Source organism: Pseudophryne corroboree, chromosome 5 (genome assembly GCF_028390025.1).
Source record: "Pseudophryne corroboree isolate aPseCor3 chromosome 5, aPseCor3.hap2, whole genome shotgun sequence".
In the NCBI taxonomy this organism is placed as follows: Eukaryota; Metazoa; Chordata; class Amphibia; order Anura; family Myobatrachidae; genus Pseudophryne; species Pseudophryne corroboree.
The window spans coordinates 267548629-267575247 of record NC_086448.1 but is presented as its reverse complement, the minus strand read 5'-3'; the positions used below and the strand labels follow the sequence as shown (position 1 = coordinate 267575247).

Here is a 26619-nt window from a genome sequence, read left to right as displayed (position 1 = left end):
GAACGCTTGAGCAGCCCTGCTATGCTAAAAAAGTTTCACTCATAACAAGACCAGCCCTGGACATACTTACCCTGTGCGACGGATCCAGCGATGATGGGGCCGGCTTTGACGTCACACCTCTGCCCTCCGTTCGCCTGGACACGCCTGCGTTTTACTTACCACTCCCCAAAAACGGCAGCAAACGGTAAGTTGAAGCCCAGGAACGCCCTCTTGCTGTCCATCTTCTTGCGGTCGCCGCAGCGACCGCTTTCTTCTCTGTCAGCGTCGTTGTCGCCGGGCAACATCGCGCGTGCGCATTCCAGACCCGTTCGCACTGCAGCGAAGAACCGCTGCGTGCGAACGGGTTGGAATGATCACTCATTGCCCTTTTAAATATGGCAGGCAAAATCTGCAAAAATTGTGGATTTTGACAATCGATTGCCTGGTAAATATAGCCATAGTTTGGTTTGCAGTTTATACCTTCTCTATAGATCAACAATGTTATTATAGCTTTGAACAGTATACATACAGTATATGTATAAACACAGTCCTCTTTTTCAGCTACGCTACGCTCTACAGCTCTGTACTTTGTCTGGTCCTTTCCTGCCCTGTGGGGATTTTCAGAAGCACTGCAGCAAATCATCCTGCATGCAACGCTGACCTCTGGGAAGCTAACAAATTGAGGTGAGCCAGCCAGAGCAATAGGACATTAGCGACAGACAGAGCATGCTCAGAACTGAATGGGGGAGAGCAGCAAATGACAGCTCAGTCTGCAGATGGTGCACTGAAAACAGGTATTATCACATGAATGAAACAGGCTTGCTGAGATTTGTTTATTATTCACCAATCAGCCATAAGATCCCTCTACATCCATTTCTACTCTGCAGACGGGAAGACGAGGGAACTCCAATAACAATGTCTTTTGTTTTCCCAATTCTATTCTTAGCAATGTGTGCTATGTGCTGTGTGCTTCCACTGAAGTGGTGATCTCCAGTTCTCGGCAGCCTCAGAATCACAAGCCTGCAGCTGTACTGGAGTCATAAACAGCATGTTCTTATGGTGAGTGTTAATGATAGCTTTTAATCATTGTAATGTGACTCATAATTTCATTTCACCAAATCATGTTCGTAATCGTATGTGTCCTATTTATAGAACCACCTTATTGCTGTAAGGTAGATCACATTTATTGATGCCTCATCAGGCATTGCCTCTTCCTTTATATTTCTTTAAAAAGCACAATAATGATTTACCAAACAGTGAGGATGATAATTAATCATATAAACCGTGTTTTTATCATTTACTTGTTCTCTGTTATTGTTGAGATTATTATCAATATTATTATTATTAATACATTACTACAACTCTTTATTAGACGGTTTGAGTTGAGGCTCAAATGCTGGCGGTCAGAATACTGACCGTGGCATCCTGCAGCTTAGAATCCCAACAGGGGTATGGAACCATGCTCACTCCCTTACCCCCAGCCCTAACCCTCCCTTACTGCAGCCTAAACCTAACCCCCCTTCCCCCCAACGCAGGCGAATCTTAACCCTACACAGTGGTGCCTAACCCTAACCCCCCTCCCTGCATATTAATCCTAACCCCCCTCCCCCCGCAGCCTAACCCTAACCCTCCCCGGGGGTGCCTGACCCGCTCTCCCTGCAGCCTAACCCTAACCCTTCCCCCTGCAGCCTAACCCTAACCCTTCCCCCTGCAGCCTAACCCTAACCCTTCCCCTTGCAGCCTAACCCATCCTGACTGGATCCTGACAGTTTATATGTTTAAAGTGAGCACTGTTTGCATACTGTATGAAACCCCTATTTCACATAGCGTTAGAGGTGATACACGGAGCACCCGTAGCAGATACGATAAAAAGTGACAGGACCATTTTTGTAGTTTATTAAATTCTACACACTGGAGGTGCAATCCAAATGTTGATCCGATTGTCCGTTAGGCGTTATCATTCACGCAACGCAAGCCATGCTTTGGTGATGATGTCATTATGTCAACCCCCTGTTCATCCCCTTAGGGAAGGTTTATTAAAATTCTAATTAGATAGTTTTCCTATTTCTCACCTGCAAAATACCTATGTTCAATTTCAGCTTCCTAACATATCGGGAAGTAAGAGAATGAGGGGCCTATTTGCTAAGCCTAGGACGCAGATAAAGTGTCTGGAGATAAAGCATTAGCTAATTGGCTCCTAGCGGCCGTTTTTCAAACCCAGTCTGTAACATGGCAGTTAGGAGCTGATTGGCTGGGAGTTTACCTCCGTCCACTTTATCTCATGTTATTCACGTATTCTGGGAGATATTGGGGCATATAGTGTAGGGAGTGTACACGCCCATATGTCACTGGCCACACCCACACATTAGACACACTTCTTCAACTTCTCACAATAGGCCCTCGATCATTTTCAGTCCCAGGCCCATGTGAACCTTAATCTGGCCCTGCTTATGAGCACCCTACATGGGAATTAAATTATCCAGTTTACAGGGGCTAACGCTGCTAAATACAACTGTATGCGGCCTCAGATCCCCTGGAACCCCCTAAAGATTTATTAAGCACTTAGAAGTTTTTAATTAGCTCAATTTGGTAAATAGTGACATCAATTTGTTGGGTGATATTTAGCATAACGCAGAGTATTGGGTTAATTGATGTAGGACAGGTATATGAGGGTGTTGTATTGATGGGATCTGCGTTTTTAGGCTTGCAGGTGAGAGCTACGTTTTTTTTTTAAGTGGCTTAAAATTATTTAAAAAAAATAACTTGCACTTTAAAGTAATCTCGAACATTTTATTTGCTGTAAAAACACACTTGCTTTCTATCACTTTTTCAATTATATAAAATCCCAATTACCCCAATTACTTTGTTTTTGGCTCCCAAAATACTTATAAAAATACTGTTATCAAAGGGGGTAATTCTGAGTTGATCGCAGCTCCAAGTTTGTTAGCAATTGGGCAAAACCATGTGCACTGCAGGGGGGGGGGGGGGGGGGCAGATATAACATGTGCAGAGAGAGTTAGATTTGGGTGGGTTATTTTGTTTCTGTGCAGGGTAAATACTGGCTGCTTTATTTTTACACTGCAATTTAGATTTCAGTTTGAATACACCACACCCAAATCTAACTCTCTCTGCAAATGTTATATCTGCCCCCCTGCACTGCACATGGGTGGTCATTCCGAGTTGTTCGCTCTGTAATTTTCTTCGCATCTCAGCGATTTTCCGCTAATTGCGCATGCGCAATGTTCGCACTGCGACTGCGCCAAGTAAATTTGCTATGAAGATTGGTATTTTACTCACGGCATTACGAGGTTTTTTCTTCGTTCTGGAGATCGGAGTGTGATTGACAGGAAGTGGGTGTTTCTGGGCAGAAACTGGCCGTTTTATGGGAGTGTTTGAAAAAACGCTACCGTTTCTGAACGGAGGAGTGTCTGGGCGAACGCTGGGTGTGTTTGTGACGTCAAACCAGGAACGACAAGCACTGAACTGATCGCACTGGAAGAGTAAGTCTCGAGCTACTCAGAAACTGCACAGAGAAGTCTTTTTGCAATATTGCGAATTTTTCGTTCGCAATTTTGATAAGCTAAGATTCACTCCCAGTAGGCGACGGCTTAGCGTGTGCAAAGCTGCTAAAAGCAGCTTGCGAGCGAACAACTAGGAATGAGGGCCATGGTTTTGCCCAACTGCTAACAAATTTGCTGCTGCGATCAACTCAGAATTAGGCCCAATATTAGGATGCAGTGTTTTGGAGTACAGGCTGATCTCCCCATTTTTACCAACACTTAACAATGCTAACATCATAGAAAATGATGGTGTGACCACTTTTAACAGTTGGACTGAGTGTTAAGCGGGAGCGCGCATAGCCGTACTAAGTGAAATTACTGCGTGATAGGTATGTTAATCGAAGCTACGGTAAACAAACATTTTACCACTGTTAATTGAATTCCCCCATAAAGCTAGTTTATTGATCAGTGGCATTGCTATTACCAGGATTATATCGTTTTGTAGTGCAGTACTGACTGAGGGTCTATTCATGAAAAGCAGTGAAAAGTGTGGAGAAGTGAGCCAGTGGAGAAGTTGCCCATGGCAACCAATCAGCATAGGCGTAACATTTATAATTTACATACTATACAATTACACAGAGCATTTGATTGATTGTCATGGACAACTTTTTCACAGGCTCACTTCTCCACACTTTTCACTACTTCATGAATAGACCCCTTAGTTTTTAAAAGAGCAGGTGTTTCAATCATTGTGCCAGTTATTAATAATATTTAGGTGAAAAATGACACCCAAATCGCCAGACTCCCAGATCTTGTAAATCATGAGTTGCCTTCTATTTTCTATAAATTTTTGCTATATTTTTGTCTAGCTTCATATTATTTTGCTATCAACTATTTGGCTAACCTCTATTGTTATATTGTCTCCACTACTATACTGTATATCCCACAACCCATAACCAGAGCCGGCCATAGCTATAGGCAAACTAGGCAATTGCCTAGGGCATTTGATATGCCCAGGGGCATCAGCAGCTTCTGCTGATTAAAATGATATGCGGCATGCCTATATTCTGTGTGTAGCATTTCATATGCAGATACAGCCACAGTCTCACACAGTATAAAGGCATGCTGTATATCATTTTAATCAGCAGGAGCTGCTTGTGCATCCTAGCCACATAACAATGCAAATAAGATGCATTTTCATTAAAAAATTTGCCCGACGTTAGCACTGAGGCAAGATTTATGAGGACACATCTGTATCCAAGCAGAGGTCACAGTGTTAGCGGCAGTGTGAGTGCTGTGTGCATGTGAGTGGGTTGGTTGTGCAGTAGTGTTCGGAATATGTGTAAGGAGCATTATGTGTGTCATATAAAAATGCATTAATAATGTGCAACATATGTATAAGGGGCACTATGTGTGTCATTATGTGTATAAGGGAATTAATAATGTGTGGCATACAGTATGTGTAACAGGGTACTACTGTATGTGTCATTATGTGTATAGGGGCACTAACAATGTGCAGCAAATGTGTAGGGGGCACTATGTGTGTCATTGTGTGTATTAGGGCATTAATAATGTGCGGCATATGTGTAAGGGACATTATGTGTAAAAGGGTATTAATAAAGGTTGTCATAATGTGTAAGCACATTATGTTTAGAAGGACATTAATAATGCGTCTCATATGTGTTAGGGGCATTACTGTGTGGAATTATGTGTTTAAGGTGCTCTTCTATGTGGTGTTGCGTATAGAAAGGGCACTACTGTATCGTCTAATGTGAATAAAGAGCAATAGGGTGTAGTGTAATGTGAATAAGGAGCAATTCAGTGTAATGTAATGTGAATAAGGGGCTCTACTGTGAGGAGTAACGTTTATAAGGTAAAGTGATACTACTGTGGGATGTAATATAAATTATGGAAACTATCGCATGATCAAATGTGAATAAAGTGTAGTACTGTGTGGGGTATTTGGAATTGGGGTTACTATTGTGTGGCCATGCCCCTTGCCAGCAAAAACACACCCCTTTTTGGGCTGTGCGCCAAATGTGCGAACTGTTCCTATTTAAAATATAGGGGGTACAAACACCAAAATAAGGACTGCTATGGCTGAGGGGTGATGGTTCTGGGAAAGAAGTGCAAGGTCAGGGGCAGAACCAGCAGTGGTGCTAGGGGGCACCAGCCAAAATCTTGCCTAGGGCATCATATTGGTTAGGGCCGGCTCTGCCCATAACTGATTCTTCTTCAAACACTGCATACTATTTGTTAATTTATTAATGCTTCCCAGCTAGTTTCTATCCAAGAAAATAATGGCTTCAAATTGCTAGTGATGAATTATTCAGCAAACCATAGCTCCTGTCACTTGATCTAGCTTGTGGTCTTTCTCCTTCTTTGTTGAGATTTATTTCAATGAACTGAGCTGATCCTTCGATGTTTTTAACATCAAGCATGTTTATTTTAGGCCAATAGCAAATACTCAGTGGCGGATTTTACCTATGGACGGCAGCCCTCACAGGTAAAATCCACCACCCAGATCACTGACAGTGAGCCAGATGCAGTCCGTGACTGCACTGGCTTCACCGTGACTGGCAGTAACGTCCTATTGGAAGTCATACGTGTCAGTCACAGACACTACAGACAATCCCATTGGGACTGCGATTAGCAGGGAGCTGGCTTCCTATAGGAAGGAGGAGCAGTGCTTGTTCTGGAGGGGAGCAGTGTCAGGGCTGTTTTGGAGGGGAGCAGTGTCAGGGCTGTTTTGGAGGGGAGCAGTGTCAGGGCTGTTTTGGAGGGGAGCAGTGTCAGGGCTGTTTTGGAGGGGGAGCAGTGTCAGAGCTGTTTTGGAGGGGGAGCAGTGTTAGAGCTGTTTTGGAGGGAGAGCAGTGTCAGGGCTGTTTTGAAGGGAGAGCAATGTCAGGGCTGTTTTGAAGGAGGAGCAGTGTCAGGGCTGTTTTGGAGGGGAGCAGTGTCAGGGCTGTTTTGGAGGGGAGCAGTGTCAGGGCTGTTTTGGAGGGGAGCAGTGTCAGGGCTGTTTTGAAGGGAGAGCAGTGTCAGGGCTGTTTTGAAGGAGGAGCAGTGTCAGGGCTGTTTTGGAGGGGAGCAGTGGCAGGGCTGTTTTGGAGGGGAGCAGTGTCAGGGCTGTTTTGAAGGGAGAGCAGTGTCAGGGCTGTTTTGAAGGAGGAACAGTGTCAGGGCTGTTTTGGAGGGGAGCAGTGTCAGGGCTGTTTTGGAGGGGAGCAGTGTCAGGGCTGTTTTGGAGGGGGAGCAGTGTCAGGGCTGTTTTGGAGGGGGAACAGTGTCAGGGCTGTTTTGGAGGGGAGCAGTGTCAATACAGTTTTGGAGGGGAAGCAGTGCCAGGGCTGTTTTGGAGTGGGAGCAGTGTTAGGGCTGTTTTAGAGGGAGAACAGTGTCAGGACTGTTTTGAAGGGGAACAGTGTCAATACAGTTTTGGATGGGAGCAGTGTCAGGGCTGTTTTGAAGGGGGAGCAGTGTCACGGCTGTTTTGGCGGGGGAGCAGTGTCATGGCAGTTTAGGAAGGATAAACAGTGTGAGGGAGCATTGTCATGGCAGTTTTGGAGGGGTAGCAGTGTCATGACTGTTTTGGAGGGGAGCAGTGTCAATACAGTTTTGGATGGGAGCAGTGTCGGGGCTGTTTTGAAGGGGGAGCAGTGTCAGGGCTGTTTTGGAGGGGGAGCAGTGTCATGGCAGTTTTGGAAGGATAAACAGTGTGAGGGATCATTGTCATGGCAGTTTTGGAGGGGTAGCAGCGTCATGGCAGTTTTTGGTCGGTGAGCAATTTCTGGAGGAACTACAGCACGGTGCAAAAAAGTGGGAAGCATTATGAAATGATAGAAAGAGACAGTGGGCCAGATGTACTAAGCCTAAAAAGTGATAAATATCACTGTGATAAAGTACCAGCCAATTGGCTCCTAACTGTCATTTTTTAAACACAGCCTGTGACATGACAGTTAGGAGCCGATTGGCTGGTGCTTTATCACAGTGATATTTATCACTTTTCAGGCTTAGTACATCTCCCCCATAGACAGTAAGATGTCCCCATCATTTTCGTACTGAATGTTTCACTGGGGGACGGTCTGGCACTCTATATAAAGCTTTGAAAACAAATGTAAAATAACTGCAGTTGGTGCCCTCCGCAAATGCAGGCACCCAGAGCATGAGTTACACCCACGCTAGGCCCCTGACTGCTCTGAGTGCTGAGTGCTTGCACAGCACTGCTACAGACACCCTCCCCACCACTAAGGAAGCACAGCAGTGGAACCATTACCAGGATAGCGGTGCCTACTAGTAGTATACTGACCAGTGACTAATGAGTCATTTCTACAAAAGACGTAGTACACACTGATGGCAGGCCAGCAGTGGAGCATTCAAACAGTGAAGAAGAAGACATCAGTGACACAGTGTATGTTTATGTTTAGTTTACTTAATTTCCATCACAAGCCTGGGTCCTCTTTTTTTTTTTTTTTAAGTTTTATTATTAGTGTCTTATTTGTGGTGTTACATTGTATTTGCACACTCGGGAGGGATGTGTGGGTGTGCGGGTCGAGGGGGGCCCCAGAGACATCATTGTATCGAACCCCAAGATTTCTTTTGCCGGTCTTGACTCTGGGTCATAAACCTGAAGATCCTATCATTGCAAATGACAGCTCTTACTTACAAAACGTGATGCTTGATATATCCTGCCCATAGTATTTTCTCTGCATAAGAATACATTCAAATATATTATTAATTCTGTTACATTTCACTCTCTCCAATTCACTATAATGTGGTTTGCGTTTTAAACTGGCAATATAAAGAAGAGCACTGTACTGTTATATAACATATAATGGGCGGGATGTACTAATGTACATCGCCGCCCATCGCCACCCTGCACCACGATGCTGATCGCATATGTACTAACATATGCGATCAGCATTGCGGAGGACAGCTCTTCCGATAAGAGCTGTCCTCCGCGATGCACAGCGGCAGCCTGACTTCCGGGATTCGGCCCCAGAAGTCAGTCTGCGCAAGCGCAGGGTGACGGGGGCGGCCGCAGGGCATGCTGGGAGGGATCCGATCGGATCCCTCACACAGCGCCGCGGAGAGAAGCCCATAGGCTTCTATGGACTATCGCCAGCTAAAGCTGGCGAACCCCGCTGCGGCGCTGACCTGGCGGCCGGGGGATAGTACATCAGGAAAATGCGATAAACAGGGGGTTTACCGCATTTTCCGCTTAGTACATCCCGCCCAATATATACCGAAGTACAAGGAAAAGTTGCTAATTTTACAATAATGCATGATTTCAGCTGGAAAAAAAAAACTGTTCTACAGGGTAAAAACCAAACTGTTTTGGGAATAAATGCACTGGTGCCGAGAGGAGGGAGTGGGTACTAAGTAATTACCCAGACCTGGGCTTGCTGGAGGGGCCCTGTGGGGACCTATGTGGGCCCAGGTCCACTGCTGCCCCCTTTTCCCCCAGAGTATACTTACCTTCATCCAGGAAGTGGGTCCCTCCACCACGGCCAGCGCTATCTTCCCAGTGAAATATTGAGGAAGATGGCGCTGCACATAGAGAGCAAAGACTCTCACATTGAGTGCAAAGACTCTGAAGAGTCTTTGCTCTCCAGTGCACGTGCGTTATCTTCCCATATATCACTGGGAAGATGGCGCCAGCAAGGAGGGCAGACCCGCTTCCTGGAGCAATCAATGTTGCACTCCTGCCCACACTGGATTTGAATTGCGCCCCTTATGGAGCACAATTAAAATATTTTTTAATATTGTTTATTTTTAGGAAGGTGGTCATATCCAATTTTAGGTCACACCCATGCCGGTAATGCGCCAACCAAGAGTACCACATACTATAAAATGTACCAGTAATCACCAGTCCAGGCCTACTGCCATTGCTCCATAAAAAAGGAGCAAATGCAGTATTAGAGAGGGTTTACAATGTCTGCCGCAATAACAGTTCTGTTAGATTGGAATAATTGAAGAAAATGCTTTATTCTCTGAATAAAGCATTTTTATAAAGAATGGAGGATTTCAAATATTTTTTTCTTAAAGAAATTCAATTTTGTTGTTAATAATATTTTACCCCACACAGGAACACAATAGGGGCAAAGAAAAACACAAATGGAGAGACACAGGGGCATATTTATCACAATCCACATTTCAGATGTGGTTGCCCACATTTGCATTGTATTACAAAACATTGCAGGAATGTACTAGTATTCATGTGCCAGGGCAGAACTTGCAAAAACCTTCATAAGCCCACAGTGTCAGCAGAGCACCCTGCTGTGGTGAGGGGAAAAACGGGGTAGATTGCAAGAATCTCTCTCCTTATTCTCCCTGCTGGGCACAGGTGCAACTGGAGAATGGGGAAGGAATCTGCAGAGAACCCAATCCTTGGTCTCCCTGCCTACACAGCAGAGAACGGGGGAGGGATTCTCCCTAGTATGATGGATGCTGGTGCTGGATGTGGAAAGGTCACAGAGCTGCTTCAGACCACTAGAATAAAAATGGTTATACAGGTTGAGTCTCCCTTATCCAAAATGCTTGGGACCAGAGGTATTTTGGATATGGGATTTTTCCGTATTTTGGAATAATTGCATACCATAATGAGATATCATGGTGATGGGACCTAAGTCTAAGCACAGAATGCATTTATGTTACATATACACCTTATACACACAGCCTGAAGGTCATTTTAGCCAATATTTTTTATAACTTTGTGCATTAAACAAAGTGTGTCTACATTCACACAATTCATTTATGTTTCATATGCACCTTATATACACAGTCTGAAGGTCATTTAATACAATATTATTAATAACTTTGTGTATTAAACAAGGTTTGTGTACATTGAGCCATCAAAAAACAAAAGTTTCACTATCTCACGCTCACTCAAAAAAGTCCGTATTTCGGAATATTCCGTATTTCGGATATTTGGATATGGGATACTCAACCTGTATTGTAATAGAACATAAATAAATAAATAAATAAATAAATAAAACATAATTATTTGATCAGTGGACATCTGTTGTAACCTGATCAGCTGATCTGTGTAGTCAGCTGATCTGCCAGTTGGGAGTCACTGCAGCTCAGCTAACCACACAGCTCAGTAGCTGATCAGGTTAATCAAGAAGCTCAATAATCAGAGTGCAGATATTTTTTATTTATTCATTTTCTATTATAATGACTGAATTTCTTATTCTCTATGCATGCGGCCTGTGCCCTATCCGACACAGGCTAACCACAACTGCTGGCGACGGGATCTTCACCAGGGTTTCACGCGCTGGGTGTCATGCTCATTGCCAGGGGTTTCATGTGCTGGGTGTCATTCTTGTTGCCAGGGGTTTCATGCGCTGGGTGTCATGCTCGTTGCCAGGGGTTTCATGCTCTGGGATCCATGCTCATTGCCAAGGGTAATGCTCGTTACCAAAAGGAATTCTTGTCGCCAAGGAAGTGTAAGTATATTCTCTAGAGGGCACCAGCCCACCAGCACAGATTTCCTGCTTCCCCTCCTGCTTCTTCACTAGTACTACTCCACTCGGGGAGGGTGGAGTTTTGCGGAAAGACATGGTTGGGAGCATGAAGCTAGGGAGATACATTGGGGGTATGAGGCTGCAGAGATACAGGGGGGTATGATGCTGGAGAGACAGGGGGCATGAAGCGGGAGAGATATATAGGTGGGAGCATGAAGCTAGAGAGATACGGTATAGGGGGACATGAGGCTGGGGAGATACAGGGAGGATGAAGTTTAAAGACACACACTGAGGCATGAAGCTGGAGAGACAGAGGAAGGACATGAGGCTGGAGAGAACATTGTGTGATAGGGCTGTTGAGACACAGGGCGGTATGAAGCTGGATAGATTCAGGGGTGGATGAGGCTGGAGACACAAAGGGCAGAATTAAATTATTGCCGCCCCCTCCTGCCCCCCATCGCACCTGCCGTCAGCTATTCAAATGTTTCTGCCTAAGGGGTGCGATATCAGCATTTCAGCTCGTTACCACCACGGCTGACAAGCTGAAATGCGCCAAAAGTGACCAGTTGGGTGCCCAAAATGGACATTTTTCGTGATCGTGCCCATGACTTTAGTCGGGTTTAGGCGCTTTACGCGGCTTAACCCAACTGCTATGGGCACGAAAGGAGCAATAACGGAGGACAATTGAAAATCGCCCCACAATCTCCTATCACTTTATAGACGGGAGATCGGGCAAGAAATATCAATTGAATATCACTGAAAGGGTGGTTTGACATGGGAGAGAACATTGAGAGATATATGGCATCCACACTAGCTAGTGACAAGTGAATGATGGGTCAAAAATACTAGTTAATTATATCATGGATTTAAGTTAAACCCTGTAGAGACACCCACTTAAGTCAAAACCTGTAGTCATAGAGCCCCCCTGCCTTTTTGACGGTATCCGGTCTCTAGGTCAACCACACTTAGGTCGACAGTCATTAGGTCGACCAATATTGGTCGACATGCATTAGGCTGACATGGTCTATAGGTCGACACAATCACTAGGTCAACATGTACTAGGTCAACATGTAAAAAGGTCGACATGAGTTTTTCACAATTTTTTACAATCCATGTGGACTACGATTGGGAATAGTGAAGTGAGCCATGCGGGGGAACACAATGCCCTAATTTGGGTTCCCGGTCACTTTACGCAGAAAACAACAATTTAAAAAAACACTAAGTTCGCCCTTTTTCCATGTCGACCTTGTTCATGTTGCTCTAATGACAGTGTCGACCTATGTCAGGTGTCAACCAATAGTGGCCGACCTAATGACTGTCGACCTAAGTGTGGTCGACCCTATGATCCACACCCCTTTTTACTATGAGTCGGGTACGTAACAACTCTCTGCAATCTTGGATGATTTGCCTCCCATTTCAAGAAAAGTTGGGCATTATCATTAGAAATTACATGGACAAATAGATTAGGTACAGTAATAAACTCAGGCCGTTTCGTTCCTGGTTTGACGTCACACACACGCCCAGCGTTCGGCCAGCCACTCCTCGTTTCTCCAGACACTCCCGCGTTTTTCCCTGACACGCCTGCGTTTTTCCGCACACTCCTAGAAAACGGCCAGTTTCCGCCCAGAAACACCCACTTCCTATCAATCACACTCTGATCACTTCAACGATGAAAAATCTTCGTTCGGACGTGAGTAAATCTACTAAGTTTTGTGTTAAAATACTAACCGCATGCGCACTGCGAACCATGCGCATGCGCATTTTTGCCTTAATCGCTCCGTTGCGAAAATTGTCAACGAGCGAACAACTCGGAATGACCCCTTTGTGAGTAGGTCTGGAACTACTCTTTCGTTCGCAATTCTGCTAAGCTAAGATACACTCCCAGAGGGCGGCGGCTTAGCGTGTGCAATACTGCTAAAAGCAGCTAGCGAGCGAACAACTCGGAATCACCCCCCATATGCGATCGCACTGCGATGCAAGAAATATTATATGCAGCACATACTATCTTGAGACGCAACATTCGAGCGGCGTGCCCGCACATCGCGTCTCAAGGTACCTAAAATGTGCTTACAATCCTTCGCTTTCTCTCACAGATGCGGTCGAAATCGAAGTGTATGGGCACCATTAGAATGTTAGTAGTGATGACAGAATTGGAGTGCTGTGATGTGACCAAGATCTATAACTCTACTAAATTTAATTTAGTTAAAAACATATCTTTCAAAACACATAAAAAATACTTCTTGCATACTTCTTGATTTTTTATAGTATACTTATCGACTGACTGACTCTCTAACATTTGGCATTACTTCTTCCCCTCCTTTTTTCTTTGCTATCTTCCCCTTATTTTTTTACTTATTATTACTGCAGATCAAATGTTAATATATCACTGTGTTAATATATGTTTACACTGACTTGGATCTGTAATGGAAAATATTCTTCCTTAATAAAAAATACTTCAGTTAACCCCCCCCCCCCCCCCCCTTCCAAAAAAGACCACATTTAAATATTTTATTGAAAAAAAAATACCCTTAAAGGTGTCTAATTCCCCCCATTGTCAGTAGGTCCCCAGTGTGATATTACCCCCCACATCACCCCCATTTACCCTCCGTCAGTCACCTCTGGGACTCCTGGGTTCAGGCGCAGTGCGTCTGACAGGCGCCTGTTAGAAAATAGTCATTTGCACCTAATTAACTCAATTCTAACGCTCTTAAAGTGATCAGTGACTTTCATTAGGACGTACAAAGAGAGAATATTCGAAATCTGATAAAAAAAAACCTCATTTATGAACCTCAAAGTAAAGAAAACGAAAAATACAAAAATGTTGAAGGCGCAGTGTGCCTGAGAGGCCACCCTGGACAAACCTACATATTTCTGCAAAATATTCACAACCTTTGTCATTTTCATTCATAAAATGAGCAAACTAAACAATAGATGAAAATAAAAGGAAATCCGAACCTTCAAAAGTCGGACGAGTTTGGGCGCAGTGTGCCTGAGAGGCCAGGAGGGTCACTACTGCACTACACGCAGGCGGTGGGAAATCTGACTAGGGGGGTTTCGAACAGCACCTAGAGATAGGATGGTACTAGGAGGGACAGGCCCCTGCGCCCCCTTAGGGCGGAGAGGGGAGCGAGAACAGCTTTGCGGCGCCTGTCAGGCCAGCTACGCCTGACTGAGAGTTACATCTTCTTCCTCTTATTGTTTTACTTTTCCTTTAACCCCCACTTTTTTATTATCCCCAATTTTACTTTCTTTAAATTATCTCCCCCATCTCTTTTGTAACCCTCCGCTTATCATCTTAAACGTATCTTTTCCTGTCCCCTCTTCCTTTCTGGTTACTTTTCCTTTCACGCTGCTTTCATTATTATAAGTAAAGAGCTAATTATCTCTTGACTTAATTACAGTTACTCTCTACTAATCACTACTAAGCTAACACTGCTTTAATCAATCTTGGATGAGGATGCTAGCCTAATAATACTTACTATCTTATTTTACTACTTCTGAAGCTCTCTGCCAGTGTCTGTAATGGCTGCTTATTTCTGCCAGATTTAATTCTCATCTTCAAAGCCCTCTACAATGCAACATCTGCTTATCTCTCCTCTCCACACATCTACATACCCTCTTATATTCCTTTCCCCCATTCTCCTATCTTCACTTCTCCCATGTGAACAAGGGCATTTAGCAATGCTGTCTCTCCTATCACTTCTGTCAAAAACAGAACAAAGACAAAATCTTACATACAGATCAATGATCTCTGTGGAGCCATGTCAGTGCAGGGCAGTGAGTCGACTTTGCAAAGCAGATGAAAGAACAGGGATGGGAAAGTGGTGGTAGAATACTGATCTGTAACTTCAGTTCAAATCCTGTTTAATTAAGGAAATAAAATCTCAGCTGTATTTAGTGTACACCTGACAATGCTGACAACAAAAAGTGTCTGTAACACATGCAAACAATTGAAAACAACTTGACAAAAGAGAGAGCAAAAAAAGGTGCATTCCCAGGGTCGTAACTAGCACAATATTCAGTAGTGACCCCAAAGACCCCCCACCCCCATCCTGATTTTTAAAAGCCCTCCATCCCCTACCCTCCAAATCTCGGGCTTGCCAGCCACATGTGTTGACAGACAGTGCACAGCACTCACCTTGTTGGACATGACTCCAGAGTCTTTCTGGCCCATTCTCCAGTGTCTGACTCTGTGGCAGCTGGGTTTGATCTATGCAGTTCGATTGGGTGGAGGGTCGAAAGGAGGTTGGGTGGCGGGCAAGCTGGTGCCACCTCCTCTCTGTCTGCAGCCACAGAATGATTTGGTGGAGGGCGGGCAGGAGGGGCCTCAGTATGATGTGTAACTGGGTACAGGGGAGACGGCAGGTCCTGGAGGTTGTGCAGGCCCCATAGCAACCGCTCTCCCTGCCACATACCTGGTCTGGTCAGCTGCAGTGTCATCTTCTGGGTCATGTGACCATCAATTCCAGCACAGACCAGTGAAGTTCCAGCATTGCAGTATGTATTATTCCTTTTTCCCAACACCCAATCCTATCCCTTTCAATACTGCCTAACCCTAACGTCCCCCCTCCCCCACAACCTAACCTTAGTCTTTCTGTTGGCGCCTAACCCTAACCGTAGGCATTCTGAGACTGGTGATATTTTACATGGCGACACTGTGAACATGTCGACATTCTGAGGATATCGACGTGGTGCCTGTCAACATGTTGAACTACATCAACATCATGAATAATGACATGGTTACTGTCAACCATGTGACCGGATCCCTCTTCAACATTCATGCAGTTATATCAATGACCTCTATGACATCTTACATGCCTAATCTATTCTTTTATCAAGAATCAAATGGAATGACCTAATTTTTCAGAGCACAAATTCTTCACTCAACCACACATCTTTTCCTCTATTTTACAAATCTGTATGCACCTCTTCGTACCCTCTTGGTCTTACTCTCCCCTCACTTATTATTATTTTCATGGACCTTACTGACTCCGCGATGCTATCTACACACTAGGGAGACTCCCAAATTTTGGTGAGTAGACAACCAGCCACAACCAATCCTCTTCTGTATTGAATGGTGAATCACACACAGTAGTGGCTCCATCTCTTGCTATCACCAAAGAGACTGCTCCCTCCAGTGGCGGAACTAGCGAGCGGTGGGCCCAGGTGCGACAAAATGCTTTGGGCCCCCCCATCCCATCCAATTCCAGCCCCTCACCCCTGGAGAGGATCTGGTGAGGGGGACCTGCTCAGGGCCAGAGAAATGGAAACCTAGCAACAGTGCCATGACTAGACATTTTAGCACTGTGTGCAAGAAACGGCATTGGAGCCCCATGCAAAACAGGGGCAGTGCGCGTCGTAGGCGCGCGCAAAAATACATAGTGGCGTGGCTTCGTGGGGAAGGGGTGTGGCCACAAAATAATACCAATTCATAAAACGATGCACAGTAGTCTCCATTATTCAAAGTACACCGCACAGTAGCACCACTACACCAGGTAGAGACCCTTTTACACCTTACGGTGGATAGATTCCTCTTTTTACACATTACAGCAGACAGCGTTCCCTTTTTACACATTACGGCAGACAGCATCCCACTTTTTACACATTACGGCAGACAGCATCCCCCTTTTTACACATAACGGCAGACAGCGTGTCCTTTTTACACATAGTGGCAGACAGCGTGCACTTTTTACACATAACGGCAGACAGCGTCCCCTTTTTACACATAACGGCAGACAGCGTGCCCTTGTTACACATAGTGGCAGACAGCGTACACTTTTTACACATAACGGCAGACAGCGTGCCATTGTTAAACATAGCGGCAGACAGCTTTCCCCTTTTTACACATTACGGCAGGCAGATTCCCCCTTTTTACACATTGCGGCAGACAGTCCCCCTTTTTGCACATGGAAAGAAAGAGAAAGAAAGAAAGAAAGAAAGAAAGAGAATTATACTTACCCTCTCTGCTGGCTCAGGCTCCTGGGTGCAGCTTCTGGCAGATCACGATTCCCGGGCAGGAGAGAAGGAGGAGAGAGGTGGAGGAGGGAGCCGCAGCAGCGCTGTGTTATTGGTGGAGGCGCAGCTGCTGCTGTCCCTCTGCTTCACTATAGGCTGTTCTCGGAAGACAGGGGCAGTGCGCGTCGTAGGCGCGCGCAAAAATACATAGTGGCGTGGCTTCGTGGGGAAGGGGTGTGGCCACAAAATAATACCAATTCATAAAACGATGCACAGTAGTCTCCATTATTCAAAGTACACCGCACAGTAGCACCACTACACCAGGTAGAGACCCTTTTACACCTTACGGTGGATAGATTCCTCTTTTTACACATTACAGCAGACAGCGTTCCCTTTTTACACATTACGGCAGACAGCATCCCACTTTTTACACATTACGGCAGACAGCATCCCCCTTTTTACACATAACGGCAGACAGCGTGTCCTTTTTACACATAGTGGCAGACAGCGTGCACTTTTTACACATAGCGGCAGACAGCGTCCCCTTTTTACACATAACGGCAGACAGCGTGCCCTTGTTACACATAGTGGCAGACAGCGTACACTTTTTACACATAACGGCAGACAGCATGCCCTTGTTAAACATAGCGGCAGACAGCTTCCCCCTTTTTACACATTACGGCAGGCAGATTGCCCCTTTTTACACATTGCGGCAGACAGTCCCCCTTTTTGCACATGGAAAGAAAGAGAAAGAAAGAAAGAAAGAAAGAAAGAAAGAAAGAAAGAAAGAAAGAAAGAAAGAGAATTATACTTACCCTCTCTGCTGGCTCAGGCTCCTGGGTGCAGCTTCTGGCAGATCACGATTCCCGGGCAGGAGAGAAGGAGGAGAGAGGTGGAGGAGGGAGCCGCAGCAGCGCTGTGTTATTGGTGGAGGCGCAGCTGCTGCTGTCCCTCTGCTTCACTATAGGCTGTTCTCAGAAGACAGCCTATAGTGAAGCAGAGGGACAGCAGCGCCTCAACCAGTAGCAAAGCGCTGCGGCTCCCTCCTCCACCTCCCTCCTCCTCCTTCTCCCCCGTACCGCTGCGCTCCTCTCCTCTCTGTCCGGGCGGCTGTGTGCTGCGGGCAGCGGTTGCCCGCAGCACTCAGCGGCATGTAATGAGTCAGTTTGACTCATTACATGCTTTGGGCCCCTGGATAGTGGCGGGCCCCAGTGCAACGCACTAGTTGCACTGGCGGTAGTTCCGCCTCTGGCTCCCTCTAGGATTTGCCAGAGGGCAGTACCTCGCAGTTGGCTACTATGATCTAAGTGCATAATACAATGCATTTTTCCATGTTCGCTCATCTTATTTACGTATGTATGGCTTCATGGAAATCTAATGCTCTGATTACAATGAAAGCATATACTAATAAGACATGTATGACTAAATTCAGAAGTGAATGCTGTTGCAGCAGTAACTGCATCTTCTTACGCAGCCACTGCTGCGTCTTTATGCTGTCGCAAATTGCTGTTGCAGCCTTGAATAGCTCCCAACATTGGGAGAAGAGCAAGGACACTATGGCGCAGCGAAGCCGCGCCTGCCCGAAATGGGGGCATGGCATATATAAAATAGGGCATGGGTTCTCGGGGGTACATGCGCACAGTGTCTTGTCACCGCTGACAGGAGCCTCCCAACTGCCCCACACACACACACACCGCGGGACACTGCGGCCCGCGTGTAGGACAGTCCCCCCAAAAAGTGACTTTCCTGCGAAAATCGGGACAGTTGGGAGGTATGGCCTTGTTGCTGTGGGGGGTGATTCAGGCCTGATCGTAGCTGTGCTAAATTTAGCACAGCTATGATCATCCACACTGACATGCGGAGGAACGCCCAGCACAGGGCTAGTCCGCTCCGCATGTCAGGCCCGGCCCCACTGCACAAGTACAAAGCATCGCACAGCGGCGATGCTTTTGCACTTGAAGAGTAACTCCCTATCAGCGCAGCTCCTGCGTGCTGACAGGGAGCTACTCGCCGTTGTGATGGTTGCAGCGGCTGTGTGTGACGTCACACAGCCGCTACAGCCCGCCCCCCGCACGGTCGGCCGGACCATGCCCACAAAACGGCTAACAAGCGCCGCCGTGCCGCCCCCTCCCGCCCAGCAAATGCCTCTGCCTGTCAATCAGGCAGAGGTGATCGCTGAGCTACGACAGCCGTTGGCTGTCTGCTATGCGCCGGCGCACTGCGGCGCTGGGGCATGCACACTTCTGACCTGATCGCTGCGCTGAACGCGTGCGATCAGGTCAGAATGACCCCCTAAGTCGCATCATCAGAGAATGCAGCAGCCCCACGGAGGCACAGAACCTCTATGGCTGCTGGTGTTAACACAATTGCGTCTTCACCCCTCCTAGTAACGCCCGCCAAACTAACATGGACTAGCATGGACCTGTGTACAATTTTGACCTGCGTCTTTGTGCAGTAACCATCAGGACGCATGTGTAGACTGAAAACATCTACCGCTTGCGGCTTGCGGCTGATCCCACCCTCTGATCAGGCTTGTAATGATTATGTGCATTTCACTTGGACTTATCTGTTTTTTACAAGCTGTTTTTTTTGTTTTTTGTTTAAAGAACATTCTAAATCATCTGTACACACAGGACACAGGTGTGCTGCATTTCCTATTTTTAACAGGTGCTGGAAACACCAGGGCGTTAGGTTTTTTTTTTTTAATTATAACTTTTTTACTTATCTCCTGCTTGTTTTTTTTGTTTTTTTTAAACCGAGTCACAATTCAGTGGTGCACATTCACTGCACAGTGAACTGTATTTTACACATCTGGTTTCAAGTAAAGGAAAAATACCATAATGAACATGTGCTCCTTTCCTACAGTAAATGCTGCACTACCGCTAGACTGACTGAGTCGGGCACACCGCGTTAGTGTGATGAAACTCAAAATAAACTACATCTCCCAGCAGCCCTTGCTGCCGGGAGCTGTAGTTTAATTTCAGGTTCCTCTTTGTGTTGTGTCCGGCAGAGCCGGATTAAGAGGGGGGCCAGAGGCACAGGAGACGAGTTACTCCAGCCTCCCACATACTGCCTTTAATCGTGCGCTGCAGTGCTGAGCTAGAAAAGAAGAGGCAGCCGAGGTCTGAAAAGGGGGCGGGGCTACACGGCACTGTACTGTACACAGTGCCAGGCCAGCCAGCTGCATGGGAGGGAGGAGTGTAGAGCAGCAGCACAGCCTAAAATAGTAAGTGTGGCTCAGGGAGGGGGCACTGTATGTGTTTGTGACTACTATACATGTGTGTCTATATGAATGTGAGCATGTGTGTGACTGTAGGTGAATAAGTGTGTTACTGCATATCTGTCTGTGTGCTTGTGTGTCACTGTATGTATATGTGTGTGACACTACTTATGTGGGAATACAGGTGTGTAATTATATGTATATATGTGAGTGAATGTATGAGTGCGTGTATGTGTTTAGGTGTGTTACAGTATATATATGTATAGGTGTGTGATTTTATGTATGTATCAATGTATGGGTTATTATTTTCTTTTTTTTCTGTATCCGTAGCCCAAATAAGTGAAAAGTAGGAAAATGCCTAGCTATCTCCTCCATAAGAAGCTCCAGCAGCTACCAGCCATTTGCCCTTATAGAGTTGATTCGTCCCTGTGGGTAATACGTGCATTTACCTGACAAACACACTGAATATAAAACGTTAATGTTTCCTTCTTTTGTGACTGGTGTAATGAGTGTTTACTATGGGCAGCTCTATACATAGCGGTCCGTTAGCTAGGGTAGCCCTTGGTTTCTAGGTGCTATATGCGTCCACCTGTTATCTCCCTAATGGATTATGAAGCTGCATCATGTGTAATGTGTACTTAAATTGGCATGTTTTATTATTACTATCATTAGATCACTTGCCCTGGGGTGTATGTACTAAGCCTTGGAGAGAGATAAAGTGGACGGAGATAAAGTACCAGCCAATCAGCTCCTAGCTCCCATGTTACAGGCTGTGTTTGAAAAATGACAGGAGCTGGTTGGCTGGTACTTTATCTACATACACTTTATCTTCGTCCAAGGCTTAGTAAATAGACACCATTTTTTAAGGCTCTGGCTTAGTTATAAATATTACCATATAGAGTCAAACAGACACCAGTTTTATACACCAGGCATCCTGCACAGGACAGAGGTCAGTGGTTCCCAAATGCGGTTCTTAAGGCACCCCAACAGTCCAGGATTTTAGGACTATCTTTGCTTGTGCCCAGATGGTATAATTAAACTGACTGAGGTACTAAGTAAGTCACCTGTACATGCATGGATAGCCTTAAAACCTGCACTGTTGGGGTGCGTTGAGGACTGCGTTTGGGAATCAATAATTAGGTGATTTAGCTAATCTTCTAAAGTGTGGAGATGTTTCCCATAGCAACCAATCAGCTACTTGTCATTTTGTAAAATACCCTTGACGAATGCTAGCTAGAAGCGGATTGGTTGCTATGGGCAACTTCTCCACTCATAGGCTGGGTACACACTTGATGATAGACAACTGATATATCGTCTGATCCGGCGGATCAAACGAAATAGTGTTCGGCTGTCCAGTGTGTATGCACTATGTCATTAACGATGACCGCTCCCACGGGTCGTTAACAGTGTCCAATATCATGAGTTCAAGCCTTGACATCGAAAGATATTGTACAAGACTGCATGCACCTGAATGTGGGTGGATGCCGTCACTGACGATATCGGTAACGATATCATTCAGTGTGAATGCCTGATATCGTTTGCCTTGACGATGTTGCTTCTTATGCGCATCGTCAAGTGTGTACCCAGCCTTAGGGTCGGTACACACAAGAGCAATATTGGCACAACAAATCATGCATATCGCCTAGTGTGTATGCACTATTGCGCACTCCCGCAGGTCACATGCGACATCTTCTAATCGGCTCTGCTGCACGGCCAACCGGAATATATTGCATGCGACACGGTGCAGTGTAATAAAGGGACGGAACAGTGATGGTTCCTTCGTTCATTACACATGCGTGTCTACCGGCAATCTGGCATGGTCCGTTGGGGAAGGGAAATCAGTCAACGCCCCCACTTTTCCTCTTTAGAAGGTGTTTGACCATATCCTCCATAGTCATGGGAGTGGTGTACAAGAGATAGGCTTATAACCATTTCTCATGTGACTAGGAGTGTGAGTTGGGTCTGGAAAAGAAGAAGAAGATTCTGATATAGAGAACAATGATCTGTTACATAATCTGGTCAGTATGGGAAGGGGAACGGTGACATGACATGGGGCAATATCAATTCAATGAGCAAAATGACATGGGGATGTATCAATATAGTGGAGGATATAGCATGGGGTAATACCTGTGCGGGTTATGATACGGGACGGTATCAATACTGACCCCCACCCCTCCCTTCCCAGACCCAACTTTTACAAAAAATAATTTATGTTTAATTTTGTGTTGTACATGTACAACCTATTTATATGTGAACTAAATAAATGCTTAAAGTGGAACTAAACCACAAAACTTCTATAATTGTTTTTTTTTTTTTTTTAAAGTTAGGAATAGAGCACCTGCACAGACATATTAATTCTGAAGTGTTAACGTCACTGCTGGGGCTAACATCATGATGTGTCTCGAAGAGCATGGTACTGTCCATAGACAAAATTTCTCAACGTGACTCATACGAACCTGCACAGATATTTCTGTTTATATGTTTTGTACTTTCAAAAACAACATCAGATATGCAGTTTTGCCCAGAGCAATTAATTCTGGGTAACATAAGTCTCTGAGCATTGGACCTTAAAGGTACTGTATAGCACTACTAATTAGGGGGCTGTTTAAATATCTTGCATATTGTGGATCATATAAATCCACATCGGACTATATGATCCGTAAATATTTGGAGAGAACATATACCAAATACACATGCTTGGAGTGCAATTTATCCTGCCATTACACTAATAACTTGTAACGGAGATTGATTCTTTTAGTTTATGTTTTATAATAAACATATGTTTTATAAGAAAGGTTAAATACATGAACATTTGAAACTTAATACATCTTGTTGGGTAGATGCATGTGCAGCCTTTTTGTTTACAATTGCCTTTTGGGGATTTTTGCACCATTCCCTTTTATAGGCAGCTGCAGTGTCTAACCTTTTAGACCTCGTGATTAAGCGCCATTTCTGACAAGTTTTTATCTGAAATAAGTCTCACTAGGAAATTCAGATGGGTCACGTTGAAATTAGACAAACAGAGAGTGAACACTGGACGCTCAGCAATCAATCATGCTTGTTCACATCTAACCTTGGTGAAAGTATATGTGCGCAGGCAGGACTAGGGCAGTCTGATCAGGGTGTAGTCCTTGCTTTGGTGGTCACTGGATCATGCCACCAGGATCAAATATAATAATACTGTATGCAAATAGGTACAAAAAGAAAGGCAAATGTATTATAGCGGCATGGATCGTGCCGCTATAACATTTTCCTGCTTCGCCTCACTACCGCGGCGAAACATAAAGGGAAATCGACAAGATGTATAAACATCTTGTCTGCCGGAGCGGAGGAGCAAAAGCTCCCCCCTCTGGCAATGTCCCCCTGAGCACACAGCGCATCATCTCAGTGCTGATGCGCTGTGTCTCCCTGCCCTCCCCATGTCACTTAGCCGGAACCGCAGCTGTCATGCATGGGGGAGAAGCGGTATCAGTGCACATAACATGCACTGATACTGCTTCTCGGGTGTAGTATGGTATGCCGGTGGCCGGGATCCCGGCAGCCAGCATACCGGCGCCGGGATCCCGATCGCCGGCATACCAACACCTGGGCAAACGCAAATGAGTTCCTTGCGGGCACAGTGGCACACTACGTGTGCCACGCTATTTATTCTCTCTCCAGGAGTGTCGTGGACCCTCAAGAGGGAGAATAGTTGTCGGTATGCCAGGTGTCGGGATTCCGGCACCGGTATACTGAGCACCGGGATCCCAACAACCAGCATACTGAATACCACCCTGCTTCTCCCTCTTAACAGAGGGTAATACGTTTACCCCCAAGTCTGCTAAAAAAACATACAAAACTTGTTTTTGTTACATAATTTTGCAGGCCACCATTAGAACTTCTAAGCATGGAACCATGGACAAGTATGACAGTTCTGTACAACTCACTAGACTATGCAAAATTGTAAGGGTGGAATTCAAATGTTTGAAAAGTCGGTTGGGTTTCTGTTTTTTCCTGTCTTTTAGATAGGAAAAAACAGACTCCCAACTGACTTTTCAAAGATTTGAATCTCCCCCTAAGTATTTCCACATTACTGTAAAATGTGCAATATATGGATGCTTCCTTTTTTCCATTTCGCTTAATTTTGTTTCTTATTTTTTCTAGGTGTCTTCTACTATGTTAAGTTGGTCTAATGATGACAGTCATTCTCGCTAGGCTCCTTTTTGGATATCTTTATATCATACAGCTACAGAATGAACATATCCGCAATATTTAATGCTTTGCTTGTATCCATTCTGGCGGCAGTGCTATGGAAACATGTCAAGTTATGGGAACAGTACTCTGTTATTGAGGAGGAGCTGGACCTCACTCGTCAGTCCCAGGAACTGTCACAGGTACACATAGACTATCAAGCTGCTTTATACGCACTTGTGGAAGATGGCACTAAAATGGTTTGTACAGGCAGGATGCATACAGATCGCGTGTGTCGCTTTGAGTCATTGTGTTACTCGTCTGAAGCTGAAGAGTTTGTCTTCTTTCATAGCAACTCCTCAATCATGCTGCCAAACCTGGGCTCTAGGCGCTTCCAACCTGCACTGCTAGACTTGTCTTCAGTGGATGACCACAATACACAATATTTCAACTTTGTAGAGCTTCCAGCTGCTGCGCTGAAATTTATGCCCAAGCCAGTCTTTGTTCCAGATGTTGCACTGATAATGAACAGGTTTAATCCAGACAACTTAATGCACGTGCTTCATGATGACCTTCTCCCCATATTCTACACCATGCAGCAGTTCCCAGACCTAGACCTGGATTCTCGTCTCTTCTTTATGGAAGGCTGGGGTGAGGGATCCCACTTTGACTTGTACAAGCTCATGAGCAATAAGCAGCCTCTCATGAGAGAGCAGTTAAAGACTCTGGGTAGACTTCTCTGCTTTACCAAGTCTTATGTTGGGCTAACAAAAATCACAACATGGTATCAGTACGGTTTTGTCCAACCACAGGGTCCAAAGGCAAATATACTGGTTTCCGGGAATGAAATAAGACACTTTTCAAAATTTGTTTTGGGAAAGTTGAACATTAGTTCTGATCAGAGTACCACAGAAGATTACATAGTGCTGTTCAGTCGAACAATGAACCGACTTATTGTAAATGAGGCAGAATTACTCTTGGCTCTTGCTCAGGAATTCCAAATGAAAACGATCACTGTCTCTCTGGAAGATCACTCTTTTGCCGATATTGTGCGCTTGATCAGCAATGCTTCCATGATTGTCAGTATGCATGGGGCACAGTTAGTTATGTCTCTTTTTCTGCCAAAGGGTGCAGTTGTGGTAGAGCTTTTTCCGTATGCCATAAATCCGGATCATTACACGCCATACAAAACTCTAGCAAATCTTCCGGGAATGGAACTGCAGTATGTTTCTTGGCAGAACATGAAGGAGGTGAACACAATTACATACCCCGAGAGGCCGTGGGAACAAGGTGGGATTGTGCACCTGGCTGTAGTTGAGCAGGAGCGTATAATGAAAAGCAAAGAAGTGCCACGCCACCTGTGCTGCCGAAACCCTGAGTGGCTTTTCCGCGTATACCAGGACACAAGGGTAGATGTCTCCTCTCTTATCCAAGTTATAAGAAGTGTTGTTAAAACGAAGCCTGGTTCTAGGAAGCAGAAGTGGGCTAATGGGCTGTATCCTGGGAAGGTAAGGGAATCCAGGTGCCAAGCTTCTGCCCCAGGTGCAAGTGTAACCAAGTTGTCTGTGTCGTGGCAAATACCTTGGAATCTCAAGTATTTGAAAGTCAGAGATGTGAAATATGAAGTATGGCTACAGGAGCAAGGTGAAAACACTTATATGCCTTATATATTATCTTACCAGAACCACACGTTTTCTGAAAACATTAAACCATCAACAACATATTTGGTGTGGATCCGTTGCATCTTTAATAAAATACTCCTTGGACCCTTCGCAGAAGTATTAATGTGTAAAACATGACATTCATTAATAGGACAATTCGGGATCCACCACAAGATATTGTACCTCTGGCAAGGGTATTGGCACCACTGGCAGATCAGGTTTTCTATCTTTTGAAAAATGTGCACATTTCTACATATATAATCAAAACTACAGTCCAATTATCTGATTACATTTATTATTAGACTAGTTTACCATAATAAATAAGACATATGGACAAAATAAGAAAATAACATACAATAGTAAAAAAAAATGCTAAATGTATATTATGAATACATTCACCAGTAAATTTATTAGATTGTTTTGGGTTTATTATATTGTTTTGCTATAGACAATATGAACAGATTGTGAATATATTTGCTATCATGTGGCTTATGTGAACCATTTGTATGTTACTTTAGACAATCTTAATAATTTAAACAATGTGTTTATTTGATTACTGTAGTATTACTTTATTTTCTGCTATTTTATCATCCATTTATATTTGTCATTGTAAATACAAGTGCATAGTTTCTTCAGTTACTATATTATAGTGTATTTATGTGAAA

The 26619-nt window shown here is 44.9% G+C and overlaps 1 protein-coding gene across 5 annotated transcripts; it reads left to right on the top strand.

Moving 5' to 3' along the window:
- The first annotated feature begins 670 nt into the window (after nucleotides 1–670).
- POMGNT2 (protein O-linked mannose N-acetylglucosaminyltransferase 2 (beta 1,4-)) lies at nucleotides 671–26619 on the top strand. Of its 5 annotated transcripts, none has more exons than XM_063922310.1 (3): nucleotides 671–773; nucleotides 926–1038; nucleotides 24267–26619. In XM_063922310.1, the coding sequence occupies exon 3, from the start codon at nucleotides 24356–24358 to the stop codon at nucleotides 26090–26092; it is 1737 nt and encodes a 578-aa protein (XP_063778380.1). In that variant the 5' UTR covers nucleotides 671–773; nucleotides 926–1038; nucleotides 24267–24355; the 3' UTR covers nucleotides 26093–26619. The 5 variants fall into 5 exon arrangements, with proteins under 5 accessions (XP_063778380.1, XP_063778382.1, XP_063778384.1 ...); XM_063922312.1 differs by lacking the exons at nucleotides 671–773; nucleotides 926–1038 and adding exons at nucleotides 19880–20129; nucleotides 20454–20551; XM_063922314.1 differs by lacking the exons at nucleotides 671–773; nucleotides 926–1038 and adding exons at nucleotides 19880–20129; nucleotides 20454–20555.

Coding starts and splice junctions, on each gene's coding strand:
- POMGNT2 (XM_063922310.1), top strand. CDS start 24,356: ATGAACATATCCGCAATATTTAATGCTTTGCTTGTATCCATTCTGGCG.